At 39.3% G+C, this 18,351-nt stretch overlaps 1 protein-coding gene across 4 annotated transcripts; it reads left to right on the plus strand.

The window, feature by feature from the left end:
• Positions 1-4,869: 4,869 nt before the first annotated feature.
• On the plus strand, positions 4,870-18,303 carry LOC110510214. 4 transcript variants are annotated; one of them, XM_036967498.1, is made up of 5 exons: positions 4,870-5,038; positions 5,279-5,396; positions 6,109-6,172; positions 6,409-6,526; positions 13,230-18,303. In XM_036967498.1, exon 5 carries the CDS (start codon positions 13,818-13,820, stop codon positions 17,751-17,753), a length of 3,936 nt encoding a protein of 1,311 aa, XP_036823393.1. In that variant the 5' UTR covers positions 4,870-5,038; positions 5,279-5,396; positions 6,109-6,172; positions 6,409-6,526; positions 13,230-13,817; the 3' UTR covers positions 17,754-18,303. The 4 variants fall into 4 exon arrangements, with proteins under 4 accessions (XP_036823393.1, XP_021447271.2, XP_036823394.1 ...); XM_021591596.2 differs by having other exon boundaries at positions 6,112-6,172; XM_036967499.1 differs by lacking the exon at positions 6,109-6,172.
• The last annotated feature ends 48 nt before the right edge of the window (positions 18,304-18,351 follow it).

Raw genomic sequence — 18,351 nt, forward strand, 5'->3', positions numbered from 1 at the left:
CTAATTAGTGTCAGTCGGTGATTACGCTCCCTCATGCGGGATGGGGAGTCACTAGAGGTTTAATGACCAAGACTAAAAGCTAGGCCAAATCAGGAAATTCAAATCAGCCCCCTTAACCCTCGAGTCAGTTTTCGCGGCCCTACGGAAATCAAATTAACATAATTAAAATTCCCCGTATAAAGCTAAAGGTATATGTTTTCTTGCATTGGCGGAGTCTAAATTCAACGCAATGGTGGCGGAGCTAAAGTGGTGATTGTCAGAACATGATACATCCAGAAAATGTGTCTTCCCACGAAAATGTCTAATGTCCGAACAGTTTGACATAGAACATATTAAAAGATGACTCATGTACATGTCGGTGATTTTGCTCTACAACCCCCACAACAGTCACTTATTAAGTGCCAAAGAAAGTAACGATTTAATCTTAAAATAAACCACATTCACAAAAAGCATTTCTAGCCTGTCTATCTATAAATAGGTAACAGGTTGGCGTGTTATGCTTGACCCTCTAAGTTTACCACAAAACACCAGAATATTGCCAAAAAGAGTAGAACCAGCTCACCTGCTTTTACCCACTGGCCTCTATTTTTGGCTGGCGTTAAACCAGTGCAATTGTCAATCGCACGCTCGTTTGCTTATTCAATCTGTTAAAGCAAGTTCTCTATTTTAGCGCCATGATTGGTAATTTACCTGTCTTACATGTGACCCACCATCTCTTTTCGGGTTTATATCCCAAAATTAGATTTTTATTTATTTATTTTATGGATAAAAGTACAGACTTCTAAATGGTTTATCATACCTTGTAATTGGAGAAACATGGGAAGGTAATGCTGCTTTTAAAATTGATACAAGTATAATGCCATTTAGGAGAAACGGGCATTTAAACATTTTGCTGCGATTTTCACACTTGCTCTACATTAATCATTGGGAAACATATTTAGAAAAGTAATATTTTTACCAAACTGCCTAAATGGATTCTCTGAACGTTATCTCACCAAGTTCCCCCATTTGGCAAACCATTAACAGTATTAAATTGCCTATTGTTGTGTAATAAAGATAACCTTTCACATTGACCAGCTAGGCGTTTTATGCCCATTTAGCCTCGTTCACACGCTCTTAAGCAACGGATCTCTTAAATAATTCCCATGAGAACACGTGACTCTGGCCATGCGCTAAAGCAGTGGGGTAGTGCTTAAAAAAAACATCAAATATTCCAAGAGTAAAAGACCACTAAAGGTGGCAGCCTACAATTAGGAAAAACTTCAAACCCACAAACACACAGGCTTAGGTCTATCAAATTAGATCTGTTGTGACTTTGGTTCAGGTCAGGATCAAATCCGATTTTATGTCATTTTATGACTTTACCGTAAAATGCTTACTCAAGAGCACTTTCCCTACAATGAGTAAAAAATAATAATAATAACAATAGCCAGACAACATACAAGGAGTCCCGGTACAGAGCCAATGTGCAGGGGTACGAGGTAGGTATGAACAAATTAATCTAGCCTGAGAGCCTATTTCTGTCCTGCACTTTGAAGCAGGACATGTAATGTCCATGTCCAATGTCCATATACTGAACAAAAATATAAACCCAACATGCAGCAATTTCACAGATTTTACTGAGTTACAGTTCATATGAGGAAATCAGTCAATTTAAATAAATACATTACTGTGTGGAAACACCGTACAGTTGGCGACCGAAGTCAGCGTGCATGTGCCGGGCCTGTCACATGGAGTCACTAGAGAGAGATGGGACAAGGACATCCCGGCCGGCCAAATCAAATTTATTTATATAGCCCTTCGTACATCAGCTGATATCTCAAAGTGCTATACAGAAACCCAGCCTAAAACCCCAAACAGCAAGTAATGCAGGTGTAGAAGCACGGTGGCTAGGAAAAACTCCCTACAAAGGCCAAAACCTAGGAAGAAACCTAGAGAGGAACCAGGCTATTAGGGGTGGCCAGTCCTCTTCTGGCTGTGCCGGGTGGAGATTATAACAGAACATGGCCAAGATGTTCAAATGTTCATAAATGACTAGCATGGTCAAATAATAATAATCACAGGCAGAACAGTTGAAACTGGAGCAGCAGCACGGCCAGGTGGACTGGGGACAGCAAGGAGTCATCATGCCAGTTAGTCCTGAGGCATGGTCCTAGGGCTCAGGTCCTCCGAGAGAGAGAAAGAAAGAGAGAAAGAGAGAATTAGAGAGAGCATACTTAAATTCACACAGGACACCGGATAAGACAGGAGAAGTACACCAGATATAACAAACTGACCCTAGCCCCCCAACACATTAACTACTGCAGCATAAATACTGGAGGCTGAGACAGGAGGGGTCAGGAGACACTGTGGCCCCATCCGATGATACCCCCGGACAGGGCCAAACAGGAAGGATATAACTCTCTCCTAACCTGGACAACGCTGGGCAAATTGTGCGCCGCCGGCTGCAACAAAGCCTGGGAATGAACCCTGGAGATGCAGTGCCTCAGACCGCTGCACCGTCACTGTATTTTTGTGCATTCAAATTGGCATCGATTGTGTTCATTGTCCGTAGCTTATGCCTGCCTATAACATAACCCCACCGTCACCATGGGGCACTCTGTTCACAACATTGACATCACCAAACCGCTCGCCCACACAACGCCATACAGCGTGTTGTGCGGTTGTGAGGCCGGTTGGAGGTACTGTCAAGTTCTCTAAAACAACATTGAAGGTGGCTTATGATAGAGAAATTAACTTTCAATTCTCTGGCAACAGCGCTGGGGGCATTCCCGCAGTCTGCATGCCAATTGCAAACTCCCTCAAAACTTGAGACATCGGTGGCATTGTGTTGTGTAACAAAACATGGGATCAACACTTTACATGTTGCGTTTATATTTCTGTGCAGTGTATCTCTGCACCAGCTGTCAGAATCCGTACTCACGAGACATGTCACCTATCGAGCCTGTTTGAGATGCTCTGGATCGAGATGTACGACAGCGTGCTCCAGTTCCCGGCAATATCCACCAACTTTGCACAGCCATTAAAAAGTGGGACAACATTCCACAATCAACAGAGTGATGTGAAAGAGATGTGTCTCGCTGCACCAGGGAAATAGTGGTCACACCAGATACTGACTGGTTTTCTGATCCACGACCCTACATTTCCTTTAAAGGTATCTGTGACCAACAAATGCATATCTGTACTCACAGTCATACGAAAGCCATAGATTAGGGCCTAAAGCATTTATTTTAATTGACTGATTTCCTTATATAAACTGTAACTCAGTAAAATCGCTGAAATTGTTTGCATGTTGCGTTTATATTTTTGTTCAATGTAGATCGCTATAGTGAGGGAAAATAGTATTTGGTCCCCTGCTGATTTTGTACGTTTGCCCACTGACAAAGAAATGATCCGTCTATAATTTGAATGGTAGGTTTATTTGAACAGAATAACAACAACAATCCAGAAAAACGCATGTCAAAAATGTTATAAATTGATTTGCATTTTAATGAGGGAAATTAGTATTTGAGCCCTGGCAAAACCCTTGTTGGTAATCACAGAGGTTAGACGTTTCTTGTAGTTGGCCACCAGGTTCGCACACATCTCAGGAGGGATTTTGTCCCACTCCTCTTTGCAGATCTTCTCCAAGTCATTAAGGTTTCGAGGCTGACGTTTGGCAACTCGAACCTTCAGCTCACTCTACAGATGTTCTATGGGATTAAGCTCTGGAGACTGGGTAGGCCCCTCCAGGAACTTAATGTGCTTCATCTTGAGCCACTCCTTTGTTGCCTTGGCCATGTGTTTTGGGTCATTGTCATGCTGGAATACCCATCCACGACCCATTTTCAATGCCCTGGCTGAGGGAAGGAGGTTCTCACCCAAGATTTGACGGTACATGGCCCCGTCCATCGTACCATCAAATGTATTATTATTATCGTACCGTCAAATGTATTATGCCATAATGTATTATTCCAGCCCGGGCGCAATTTAGATTTTGGCCGCTAGATGGCAGCGGTGTATGTGTAAAGTTTTAGACTGATCCAAATAACCATTGCATTTCTGTTCAAAATGTTGTATCAAGACTGCCCAAATGTGCCTATTTGGTTTATTAATAACTTTTCAAGTTCATAATTGTGCACTCTCCTCAAACAATAGCATGGTATTATTTCACTGTAATAGCTACTGTAAATTGGACAGTGCAGTTTGATTAACAAGAATTTAAGCTTTCTGTCCATATCAGATATGTCTATGTTCTGGGAAATGTTCTTGTTACTTAAAATCTCATGCTAATCGCATTAGCACACAATAGCTCAACCGTCCCATGGGTGGGACACCGATATGTAAAGATCCTTAAGAGGATTTATTAAAGAATACTAACAGTCATTCAGTAGAACATGTGGCTGAAACTTATCAAAGTAACATGAAGTTGCCGTGTAAATTCACCTCTAAGGACTCAAACTCAATGTAAATTAATCAATCTTTATTATCACGGCCGGAGATGTTCACAAAATCAATTCAAACTTGAATAAAACTCTGTAAAGGGCTTTCCCTCTCAGTCCTTATATACTTATTAATGTTGGTTCCTGCCTGTTACTGACAAGGCTTCTCTCAAAGCTGAGATCTTGAAACTGAGATACTCCTCTAGACTCCCTCCACCTACCCAGGGACGTTGGAGTACAAAAATCTGTTAACCACCTAACCGAGGATCTAAATTTCACTGTTCACTGTTTAAACAAGTTTTGTTTAGCTAATAAAATGAAAACTTTTGTATATTATCTATTTTTCTTGCTTTGGCAATGTTTCCAGAGAGAGAGAGAGAGAGAGAGAGAGATTGCTACATACTGTAACTAGGAGACAGTGCTTTCTAATAGATGTGTCACACCCACGGTATTTTGCACAGGCTAAGCATGTCTACACCATACTATCGTGTAAGCCTGTGATTGGACTATCCATTTCCTTTGTCACATATATAAGATTGCCTAACTTTTTCAGCAGACTATCTTCAGTGAAGCTGCTTATGCCTCTCCTCTCCCTTCATGTGTGTGTAAATCCCTCTGTAAGTGCATTTTTACTTTTATGTTCTGTTTGTTTCAAGAGCTTTTTGTAACATTGTTTGCATTGATAATCATTGAAATACTTGTAAGAGATCTGTTTGTGGGTTAGCTGCTTCACTACCAAAAGGCACTGTTGACTCCAGTGTTAAGTTATGTAATGTCTGTAATATCTACTGCAGAGTTTACCGGTGTGTGAATGCCATAAATCATATAATGTTTCTTATTTTCATCACATTATACAGACCTACCAGCTAAAGAGTTCAGCAACTGAGAACCTGGAGCAATCTAGAAGTGGCTTTCACTGACAAAGCCGACTGGGACTTACCAGATCATTTATACACAGAAGAGACCGTGTTTAAGGTATGTAGTAAGGTTTAGGGTTGGATCCAAATATATTACTCAGATGTACAGAAATGTTATGAGAGTTAAACAGATCTTCAAAATATTTGCTGTCAAATTCGAAGGGAAAATTGATCTCTATCCGTTTGTGGGATAGCTGCTTCACTACTGAGAACAAATTCTTATTTTCAATGACAGCCTAGGAAGAGTGGGTTAACTGCCTTGTTCAGGGGCAGAACAACAGATTTTTACCTTGTCAGCTCTGTGATTCAATCTTGCAACCTTTTGATTTTTAGTCCAACACTCTAACCACTAGGCTACCACTCTAACCACTAGGCTACCACTCTAACCACTAGGCTAACACTCTAACTACTAGGCTAACTGCCTCCCACTTTAACTATTTGCACATCATTACAACACTGTGTATATATACATAACATGACATTTGAAATGTCTTTATACTTTTGCAACTTTTTAATTGTTAATTTAACTTTTGTTTATTATCTATGTATGTGAGAGAGAGAGAGAGAGAGAGAGAGAGAGAGAGAGAGAGAGAGAGAGAGAGAGAGAGATTGCTACATACTGTAACTAGGAGACAGTGCTTTCTAATAGATGTGTCACACCCACGGTATTTTGCACAGGCTAAGCATGTCTACACCATACTATCGTGTAAGCCTGTGATTGGACTATCCATTTCCTTTGTCACATATATAAGATTGCCTAACTTTTTCAGCAGACTATCTTCAGTGAAGCTGCTTATGCCTCTCCTCTCCCTTCATGTGTGTGTAAATCCCTCTGTAAGTGCATTTTTACTTTTATGTTCTGTTTGTTTCAAGAGCTTTTTGTAACATTGTTTGCATTGATAATCATTGAAATACTTGTAAGAGATCTGTTCGTGGGTTAGCTGCTTCACTACCAAAAGGCACTGTTGACTCCAGTGTTAAGTTATGTAATGTCTGTAATATCTACTGCAGAGTTTACCGGTGTGTGAATGCCATAAATCATGTATCATGTATTTCATCACATTATACAGACCTACCAGCTAAAGAGTTCAGCATCTGAGAACCTGGGGCAATCTAGAAGTGGCTTTCACTGACAAAGCCGACTGGGACTTACCAGATCATTTATACACAGAAGAGACCGTGTTTAAGGTATGTAGTAAGGTGTTTTAGGGTTGGATCCAAATGTATTATTCAGATGTACACAAAATGTATGAGAGTTAAACAGATCTTCAAAATATTTGCTGTCAAATTCGAAGGGAAAATTGATCTCTATCTGCCGGTAATTTCCTGATGTCACCAGCTACGGCAGCAACCCCCTGGTCTACCTCACCTTTGACCTTTAGATATGGAATAGTATTATTAGCTTATTGAAGTCTTCACACTGATGGTCGGACTATAACATGTAGCCTGATATAACATTCATTTGTGAATGATTAAGTATTTATTGCATAAAATTAAACACCAAATGTACATTTTGCCAAAGAAATAGGAGTGGAAAAATATAATTTTTCCTCATCTCTCTAGCGCATTTACGAACGGGCGGGTACTGACCGCGGGCTATCTTCCAATATTTATTTTTGCAATTGACCCATTTGCCTTTAATTTCCTTAGAAACAGTTAAACTGATGTCATTAGAAAAATCCCTGGAAGGCTATAAACCTCGCTCCACGAGAAGAGCAGAATTGACAGTAAAATCACAACAGATGCCAACTACATTATTTATGCCTTCATTCTATCGATTAATACCATGTATTCTTGTGAGTAGTGCTTTATAGTCTTCTAATTGTGATTGACAAATAGCCAGACAAGTATCCTGAATTACAAGCAGACAAATATCTAAATAAGGCCGAAAGGTTGCTGGATCGAATCCTGAGCTGACAAGGTAAAAATCTGTCATTCTTCCCATGAGCAAGGCAGTTCAGTTCACTGGTAGGCTGTCATTGTAAATAAGAATTTGTTCTTAACTGAATTGCCTAGTTAAATATAAATAAATACAATTATTGAATAGTGTTTGTGCATAAAGATGGAGCCCCCAATATACTTATCACAAATGCCTTGCTTGAAGTATTAAATATGGCTCTCCATTACTCAATTTTGGATCATCATTAGCACTGTATACATGATCCCAATTCTAGCTCCAAGACACCAGCCATCTGAAAAAGGTTGTGCTGATTCGTTTGGCACATTGAACCATGTCGTGTATGTACTGTATTTAAACATTTAAGTGGATAATGGTAAAAACAATGACGTCATATGTGGATTCCGGCATCTTTATGCATCTTTGCCATTTGGGTATGGCATTTTGAGGAAAATAAATATTACATTTTTCTAGATTTCTTTAAAAATATATTTGGGTACATCTTCCCATTCCAAATCAACTAATATGCCATTTTAAACCCTGTTTCCGTTGAATTAGGGCCAAACTCGAGCTGGTTCGAATGGAATTCTGAAATTCAAGCTAGTTCGGGGGAGATCTGGTGCTAGCCCGATTAGAATCCATGCAGGTGATGCCGTTACTATGCAACCACCAGCTGATCACTGCTGGATGCTGACATGTTTAGTTAGTCTGGGTGTTATTGCTGTTAGCTAGCACATGGACAAGCAGTAGTCAGACATGACACGAATTACCACCATAGCTGGATACATTTTTGAGAACAGTCAGCCCTCGGATGCTAGCCAGCTAACATTAGCTTTCAAATCAGAGTTGAAATGAGCTAGCTAGCACATGTGAGCTAGCAGGGATTTTAGCTAGCTAGATTTCTTGAAAGCTAGCTAGATACATCTATCAAACCTTTCGTCTGGTTCTATTTGCAAGCTAGCTAGTAGCCAATGCCCTGGCAAACATGGTAGGAACAACGCTAACCATTTAACTAGCTAGCAAGCCAAAAATGTGTCTAGCTGGCACTGGCAGCAGTATGAGGTAATGTTAGTTAGTGTGATAAGGGTGCTAGCTAGGTATCTAGCTAGTTGTAGACATGACTTTCTACAAATTCTAGATAGCTAGCCAGCCTACATTAGTGAAGCTAGCTGCACAGTCACATTGGCTAGCTAGCAACACGACTAGCATAATTTCTAAATTCTGGAGGCAGTGGAAATGCAATTCAAGCTAGCCCACCAATGCCAGTCTAGTAAGGCCAGATAGCCCACCAATGCCAGTCTAGTAAGGCCAGATAGCCCACCCGGGCCGGCATTATGATAACATTGTGCCACCAGTAGGAGTAGTAACGCCAATGACGATAACCACTGAATTTTAGGTCAATTAAGATTTTTTTTTTTATGGAGGCCACAGATTCTCAGATCATTAACTAAAGTGATATGATGAATCATTTTGCTCACAATATACTTTCCCTTCATTTACACTGAACAAAAATATAAACGCAACATGCAAAATTGTTTACTGTGTTACAGTTACCGAAATCAGTCAATATAAATTAATTAATTAGGCCCTAATCTATGGATTTCACATGACTGGGCAGGGGTGCAACTATGGGTGGGAAATGGACACCCTTTCAGTATGTCATACATTTGAGGATTCCGTTAATAATTTGATGTCTAAATTCAGTGTAACTTGGTGTTTACACTGAACATGTTTACACTGAAGAAAAAATATAAACACAACATGTAAAGTGTTTGTTCCATGTTTCATGAGCTGGAATAACAGACCCCAGAAAGAGTTTTGTGTGTATGGAAAGTTATTTCTCAAATTTTTTTGCACAAATTTGTTTACATCCCTCTTAGTGAGCATTTCTCTTTTGCCAAGATCATCAATCCACATGAAAGGTGTGGCATACAGTATCAAGAAGCTGTGCTGAGGACAATAAAAGGCCACTCTAAAATGTGCAGTTTTGTCACACAACACAATGCCGCAGTGCCTTCAGAAAGTATTCAGATCCCTTGACTTTTTTTTCACATTTGTTACGTTACCGGCTTATTATAAAATTGATTAAATAAATAACAATCCTCAGCAATCTACACACAATACCCCATAATGACAAAGCAAAAAAAATAGAAATAGCTTATTTACATAAGTATTCAGACCCTTTGCTATGAGACTCAAAATTGAGCTCAGATGCATCCTGTTTCCATTGATCATCCTTGAGCTGTTTCTATAGCTTGATTGGAGTCCACCTGTGTTAAATTCAATTGATTGGACACGATTTGGAAAGAAACACACCTGTCTATATAAGGTCCAACAGTTGACAGTGCATGTCAGAGCAAATACCAAGCAATGAGGTCGAAGGAATTGTTCATAGAGCTCTGAAACAAGGTTGAGTCGAGGTACGGACCTGGGGAAGGGTACAAAAAATGTCTGCAGCATTGAAGGTCCCCAAGAACACAGTGGCCTCCATCACTCTTAAATGAAAGAAGTTTGGAACCACCAAGACTCTTCCTTGAGCTGGTCACCCGGCCAAACTAAGCAATCGGGGGAGAAGGGCCTTGGTCAGGGAGGTAACCATTGGGTTCTTGGTTATCTGCAGACCCTCACTGAAACCAATACTATCACCGTCTACTGGCCAATGTCAACTGCCTTTGCATAATCCTAAATCCTGTTCCCCCTCCTTTCCAAACTCCTTTCCTGTCCTCCTTTCCTAGCTCCCTTTGCTTCTTTCCTAGCTTCCTTTCCACTGTGAACCTTGTCCCATTACCAAAAACAGGAGAGGTTAGAATTTTGCCAGAGGCATGGTCTTTGTGACTGTAACTTTCACACCTGTAACGATCGTCGTAGGTGGAAGAAGGAGAGGACCAAGGTGCAGCGTGGTACATGTTCATGATCTTTTAATTACACTGAACACTAGAACAAAAATAGCAACACAGCACAAACGAAACCGTCCTGTCTGGTACAGAGACAGAAAACAACTACCCACAACTCAAGGGCAAAAACAGGCTGCCTAAGTATGGTTCTCAATCAGAGACAACGATTGACCATACTTAGGCAGCCTGTTTTTGCCCTTGAGTTGTGGGTAGTTGTTTTCTGTCTCTGTTGTGGGTAGCTGCCTCTGATTGGGAACCATACCAGGCCAAACACATAGAAATACAAACATAGAACAAAACAGAATGCTCACCCCAACTCACGCCCTGACCAACCTAAAAATAGAGACATAAAAAAAGGAACTAAGGTCATCATTAGGAACCAAGGTAATCATTATTCATGATTAATGAATGATTATTTCTAAAAATGGCAGCATCCAAAATTATTACACCCTTGATAAAGATAAAATAAATCATTCAAATACTAAGCTATATTCTATGCTCCAAAAAAATTTGAAAATATATTATTTTATCCTAATACAATTGCTCAGAGAAAGAGATTATGTTTTGGTTGTGTTTCTGATTATTTTGTGCCCAATTGAAATTAATGGTGAATAATGTATTATGTTATTTTGGAGTCACGATTATTGTAAATGATTAAGGAGAATGCTGAATGAATTGCGAATAATGATGAATGAGAAAGTTAGTGTCAAACTTCATGTCTTAAAGTATTGATGGACTGTCGTTTCTCTTGCCATAATATGGACTTGGTCTATCTATCTATATAGGGCTATCTTCTGTATGCCACCCCTACCTTGTCACAACACAACTGATTGGCTCAAACGCATTAAGAAGGATAGAAATTCCACAAAATCACTTTTAACAAGGCACACCCGTTAATTGAAATGCATTCCAGGTGACTACCCCATGAAGCTGGTTGAGAGAATGCCAAGAGTGTACAAAGCTGTCATCAAGGCAGGGGGGCTACCTTAAAGAATCTCAAATAATAAAATATATTTTGATTTGTTGAACACTTTTTTTTAGTTACTACATGATTCCATATGTTTTATTTCATAGTTTTGATGTCTTCACTATTATTTTACAATGTAGAAAATAGAACAAAAATGAAGAAATCCTGGAATGACTCGGTGTGTCCAAACTTTTGACTAATTTTGTAGTCACTTTTATTGTAAATAATAATAGGATACATTATAGGCTATCCTATTACTATTTACAATAAAAGTGACTACAAAATTACACCGTACATTATTTACCATTCATTTCTATTGGGCACAAAATAATCAGAAACAAAACCAAAACAAACTGCAAATGCATCCGACAAGTTTCAGTAGTCACTAGCTTGATGTCATCATTGCGTGCTAGGACCAAATACTAAACTTTTGACTACTTTATTTCTAAGAATCTTTAGAGGTGTCAATCATTTTTTACCCTTTTTGAGAGAAAAAAGTATTACTTGTTGAACAAAATCTCTTTCTCTAAGCATTTGAAATAATATAAAATATATAATTTTCATTTGTTTTTATAATATAATAAATTAAAACTTTAGCTTCACTGTCCAAATACACATGGACAATAAAGCTGCATTCTATTCTATGCTCTTGGGGCCCGATCCAGACTTGTACGCCTTTCATTGAACTTTTTCAGTACATTTATCAAAAGCCATCCACTTAAATTTGGTGTACCTTTTTAACTTGAATTATCTCGTCAGACTCATTTGAATATATGGAGAGACCGGTTCAGAATATTAGGGATCATTGAAAGAAAGCCAAGTAAATACGTACATATTCGTCTCATTTTCAGCACCAATTGGTAGATTTAAAAATATATATATATTATTTAGGGTTAGGAAAGTATTTATGAATAATAAAAACAAAACAGGTTTGGAGAGGTTTTACGAACAAAATATATTGGTGAACCAAAAATCCAGTGGTCTGATTAATAAATTGTTCAATCCATGAACAATTGGAAGGTGAGAAAAGAGTACAATAGGGGATGAACAGTAGTCCTACAAATCTACCCGAACAATCCTCACTAATCGTAGACTGTGAAAACAACAGTGCAGTCGTTGTGAACCGTGCACTGTGTATGGTCTGCGTTCCATAATGATTCAAATAGGCTACATGTCCTAAATTATTGGGACAACTTGTAATACGTTAGCCTGATATGATCCACTATTGCTTGCGATCCTGAGGAACAACCACATGAACGTGATAGAGGAAATAAAGGTAAACTAACAATGGAATGGAATGATGCAAAATGTAAGAAAACTAACCGTAAAGAGAAAGTTATAAATGTATGTGGGTAAAACTAACGGTGGCTATTGTTACTGGCTAATATTTAACACGATACAAATTGTATTAAAAAAAATACAGTGAAAAGTCTGGGTATAACAATTAAAACATTCTAGGAATCATAAGTCAACTTGGTATGTTTGGCGCTGTACTGTCATTTGCACTTGGCATCTTTAAAAAAAAAAGTAGATGTCGTTCCACTTGGAACTAACAGGTTGCTCAACCTTATTGATCGTTTCGTCGCCTGTAAAGGTGGTGGAATTATGAGGGAATTATATCAAGGTCAGAATATGGCGTATCTGTAGACACATCTCCGCCACACCTTCAGTTCTATGATCTTCACCCCAAACGAATAGCAGTTGAACAGCATGCTATTCTCATTCTTAAATTCAAGGTCGGAATACACGTAGAGTGAACAGCACATAAAAATTGACTTCCTTTCCATTTACGTGCGTTTATCTCGGGTCGGGAATCCCCCCCTTGGTGCTCGGGATGGAGTTGTAGATTAGAAATGAATGGCATACTGCTGTAGGTGTTTTCACAAATTCCAGGTGTAAAATTAGTTTGAATGTTGTTGGGTAACTTCTGTTTTAAATGTATTGTTCTAAATAACAATCTCTTACCCTGTCATAGGAATTGTAGGATTCCCATCACTACGGAAGAATTAGGAGAAGAGCTTGTCCTTTCATATAACTTTTCATTGCAAGATTACTGTACTAAAATGACAATGTTATGTTCTAAAATCAAGTTGCATAATAAAACTCATCACAAGTTTGTATTTTATATTCTAGATATCATAGCTGAGACCAGATCCTTATAAGAAACATCAAGAGGGAGAACCTACAAGAAGCCAGAAGATGTGCAGCACTGCAGAAGTTGGCTCAAATTCATCTTGGATATGTACTCTATACATGTTTTAAATTGGCTAAGACAATAATACAAGAGCCTTGAGCAGTTGCTAATATCACCTGTATGAAAAGACAAATTATCCATTGGACTAATTAGTATGTTAAACATGCATCATTTAATTTACAAAGTTGTGAACTGATTGTTTAGTTTATATATTCTCGGCAACACAGAAACAAGATTCCTCCTTGATTAGGTTCTGGAGATAGAGGTATGAGATTTGATACTAAAGCTAGTGGGGGAACCAGGGTGGAGTCTCTTTTCTAGCTCCACCCCCATCTCTCCGCAAGTCTCAGCCAAGTCTATTGGTCAAATGTCTCATCCCCTTCCGTAATTTGAAAGATGCCAGGTGCACCCCTGTGAAAGTGTATTTCAGCCAAAAAAAGAGTGACACGAAAACAACACACTGGAACAATTTCCCCTGGTTATTCATTACATCTCAAAGACATTAGTTACATTTATCTTAAACTGAAATGGCTCAGAAAAGACAGAGTGATGAGCCATTGGACAGAGCCCCCAAAAGGTCACCAGTTTCTAATTCAATGGACTCAAACCCTGCCAATATAGCTCATGAACTGAATGCCAGATCCCCTGGTTTTGTTCCCCCAGACCTCCCCCAAATTGACAACACAGATAATGGGCAGTCTCAGAACCTGCCTTCACTGCCTTTTACAGCAGGTGAAAATGATGCCCATTCATCCACTAATGATACTCAGCAAACGGATCCTCTTGGTGCGTTGAATGCGTATTTAGAGAGACTTCAGCAAGGTGACGATGGCATAGACAGATCCATAAGAGTGATTCATCGATCAAAGTTCAACACAACTGAAATTAGACAGCGGCTGGACATGAGTCGGGATGATGTGAACGACTATGCCGTCTTCTATGCTATGATTTTAGAGGCAATAGATGGACTTTCAAAGAAAATGACAGAACTGGCCAGTGCTAATGATGTAAGACTGTTACAGTTGGAGGGTGACTTTGTGTTCCCAGTCTCAGCCCGTTTGCCAAATGGAGAAGTGGAACCTGACACATTTCTTTCGTTAATCGAGCAGGTGGTCCAGAGTAACCAAGAAATATTGACTGATGACACCCTAGAGCTTGTTGTTCAAATCGTGCACAATCTCGAGGGTGGTGGTGGTCCACGTAGAAAGGTGACAGCTATCTTGGATAGTGAGCTAATTAAGAAGAAGCGTATGCACCTCATTGTACTCACTAACAAAGACAACAACCTTTGCTTTGCCACTTGTGTAGTTATGCTTTTAGACCCAGGATTGACTACGAGTGACGCTGAGCAGAAAGGCAGAGATCTGCAGACTTCAGTTGGGTTATCTGAGCTCACTAAGGTTTCTTTATCAGACATCAACAAATTTGAGAAGGAACTGGGTGTTAAAATAGTGGTATTTTATCGTGAACGGTCAGATATAAAACACTTTAAAACACATTTTAAGAAAACTCATGCCAAAACAGTGTTTCTTTACCTGCACGATGACCATTACTATGGTATCAAAAACCCTAAGGGGTTTCTGGGAGTTAGCTATTTTTGCAACTTTTGCTATTCTGGCTATAGCAAAAAGAATGACCACAAGTGTGAGAATTGCTGCAATGTCTGTCATCATGCTAAGTGCCCAGATCAGCCAAAGCAGACCATCCGGTGTACAGAATGTTTGCGTTTCTGTCGATCTAAATTCTGCCATACACAGCACAAAGTCCGTCATTTGAATGAAGCCTCTGGTAAAATGTTTTCCACGTGTGATGTAACCAAATACTGTTCCCAGTGTAACAGATGTTACACTATTAATGTGGCCAATCCGAAGGAGCACAAATGTGGAGCTAATCGATGCCACTGCTGTAAAGCTGCAAAAATGGAAGCAGAAGGCCATCAGTGTTTCATTCAAAAACTTGAACCCGAGGAGCCTAGTGAGAAGTACATCTTCTATGACTTTGAGACAAGACAAGACACAGATGAGCACGTTCCCAACTTTGTGTGCTGTATGGATTTCCATGGAGAAACCTGGACTGCAGAGGGAGAGCACTGTGTTAAAGCCTTTTACAAAAAATACAGAACAAACAAGTACAAGGACTATACATTCATAGCCCACAACTCAAAGGGATATGATGGGTATTTTTTGATGAACTATCTAGTTGACAACATGATTACACCAAAAATCACAGCACAAGGCAGCAAGCTTTTATGCATTATTGACAAAGACTTTGGACAAAGATACATTGATAGTCTCAGTTTTTTATCAATGAAGCTGAGTGACATGCCAGAGGCAATGGGCTTTGAAAATGACAAGAAGGGATATTTTCCACATTGGTTTAACACACAGCAAAACCAGAATTACATTGGCAAGTACCCCTCCCCTGAATTATATGGTGACAGAACCATGATGAAGAAAGAGAGGGAAAACTTTCTGCAGTGGCACAAATCAAAATCTGAATCAAACTCTGAGTTTGACTTCAAGAAGGAGATGGCAGAATATTGTAAGAATGATGTGATCATTCTGCGGAAAGCATGCTTACGGTTTAGGGAAGAGGTCCTTAGCACTACAAAGGTTGACCCACTGCAATGTGTGACTCTTGCATCCCTGTGCATGAAAATCTACCGCACAAAATTCTTACCCGAAAAAACCATTGCCATTCCTCCATTAGACAATTACATCCAAAGTCAGAAGAGTTTTTCTACTCCATCTATTCAATGGTTGGAATATTTGTCTCACAAGGAAAAACGATCCATAAAGCATGCTCTGAACGATGGAGAAAAACGGATGGGCAAGTACTCATTGGATGGTTTCTCAGAGGATGATGATGGTACCATAGCCTATGAGTACGCTGGCTGCTATTTTCATGGTTGCCCAGACTGTTATGACTATGATGCTTTTTGTAAGCAGACCAAAATGACCTTTGGTGTCATGCATCAGCATTTCCAGGACAAAATCAGCTCGTTGCAAAAGGACCACAATTTGAATGTGAAGGTTATGTGGGAGCATGAGTGGAATGTTCTCAAAAAGACAGATCCAGAGGTCCAGACATACTTGAAAACATTTGAAATGCCTGAGCCCATGGAACCCAGAGATGCCTTTTTTGGGGGTAGGACGAACGCACTTCACCTGCATTACAAAGTACAACCAGGGGAGACAATCCAATACTATGATTTCACGTCACTTTATCCCTTTGTAAATAAGGCAAAGGCTTACCCCATCGGACACCCTAACATAATTGCACGTGACTTTGAGCCACTAGACAAATACTTTGGTTTTGTCAAAGCCAAAGTATACCCCCCAAAGGGTCTGTATCTCCCTGTGCTACCATATCGTGCTGCTGGCAAGCTCATGTTTCCACTCTGCAGAATCTGCTCTGAGTCAGAGAATCAAGAGACTGAGTGTACTCACTCAGATGAGGAAAGGGCTCTAACTGGAGTATGGTGTACTGTTGAAATGGCTAAAGCCATTGAAAAGGGGTACAAAGTTGCCAAACTGATTGAAGTGTGGCATTTCCCCAAAAAGTCTGAATCTCTCTTCGCTGAGTATGTCAAGACCTTTCTAAAAGACAAACAAGAGGCCAGTGGGTGGCCTCATAGTGCAGCTGATGAAGTTAGCAAAGAAGTGTACCTTCAGAGATATGAGGAAACGGAAGGTATTAAGCTGAACCGTGAAAAAATTGTCGTCAACAAGGCCATGAGAAAAATTGCTAAGCTTTTTCTGAACAGTCTTTGGGGAAAGTTTGGCCAAAGAGCAAATCAAATGAACACAACTTTGATGAAAGATTTGCAAGAACTTCTGAACTGTGTGTTCTCTCCTGAGATAGATGTTTCTAATATCTCTTTCTTGAATGATGATGTTGTCATGGTGAATTGGAAGTACACTGAGAAGCGCCACAGTTCTCCTGGTCCTGTTAATGTTTTCATTGCCGCTTTCACAACTGCCTATGCTAGACTGGAGCTCTACGACCTCATGGAAAAACTGCAGAAACGAACACTGTACCATGACACAGACAGTGTCATATTTGTGAGTAGGCCTGGAGATTGGATGCCAGAGCTAAATGAGTTCTTGGGGGGCTTGACGAGCGAGTTAGATCCAGGTGATCACATTGTGGAGTTTGTATCGGGTGGACCAAAGACATATGGATACGAAACACACAATGGAAAGAAATGCATGAAAGTTAAGGGAATCACGTTACATCATTCCAATGCAGCTTTAGTACATCTGGAGTCTCTCATAGGATTGGTTAATGACTTTCTTAAAGACAGGGACAATTCAGATGAGATATTGACACAGAATACCCAGATTGTCAGGGACAAGAGGAGATTCACTTTAAAAAACCGCTCTGCCCCAAAACGATTTAGAATCGTGTATAACAAGCGGAGGCTTTTCCCAGACTACAGTACACTGCCTTATGGGTACTAGGTTCTCTGTCTGTACTATGCCATTCTTGACAAGTGTATTTAATCAATCTAATGGAATAAAATCACTATTCTGTGAAGAATGCTTTTGTTGACTATGAATATTGTTTTAATCATGATAGCACTACTGGGATTGTCAAGACCCTCGATTATGATTTCTGGGCAAAATTACAGAACATTGTATTTGTTTATGCTATCCTTATCTCATAGCTTGTGGTAAAGTATATAGAGATTTTTACGCAAATTTACAATATTCCATAATATAGTGAACATTATCTTTATTTGTTGTATCTGACTGTTATTTTATTTTTGTATTTTTATACGATATGTGATTATTCTTTACAAACACAAGTGTTTTTGTGGACCTTTTCAGGCCATATTTATACTGTGTGTATATATATTTTCAATATTGTACTATTTGTACTATTTTTTTACTTATTTAAAATCTGCAAATAAGTGCAAAAGTAATTAGATACATTTTAGTGTGGAAGGTATTTCATATGTTATTGTGGCATAAGAAATTCTTATTTACCCAATAAATTACTGGGAGTTAATATAGAGTGTGTGACTCTCTTTATTTATTTATATAGCTTATAAGAAAT

Source organism: Oncorhynchus mykiss, chromosome Y (assembly GCF_013265735.2).
Source record: "Oncorhynchus mykiss isolate Arlee chromosome Y, USDA_OmykA_1.1, whole genome shotgun sequence".
Classification (NCBI taxonomy): domain Eukaryota; kingdom Metazoa; phylum Chordata; class Actinopteri; order Salmoniformes; family Salmonidae; genus Oncorhynchus; species Oncorhynchus mykiss.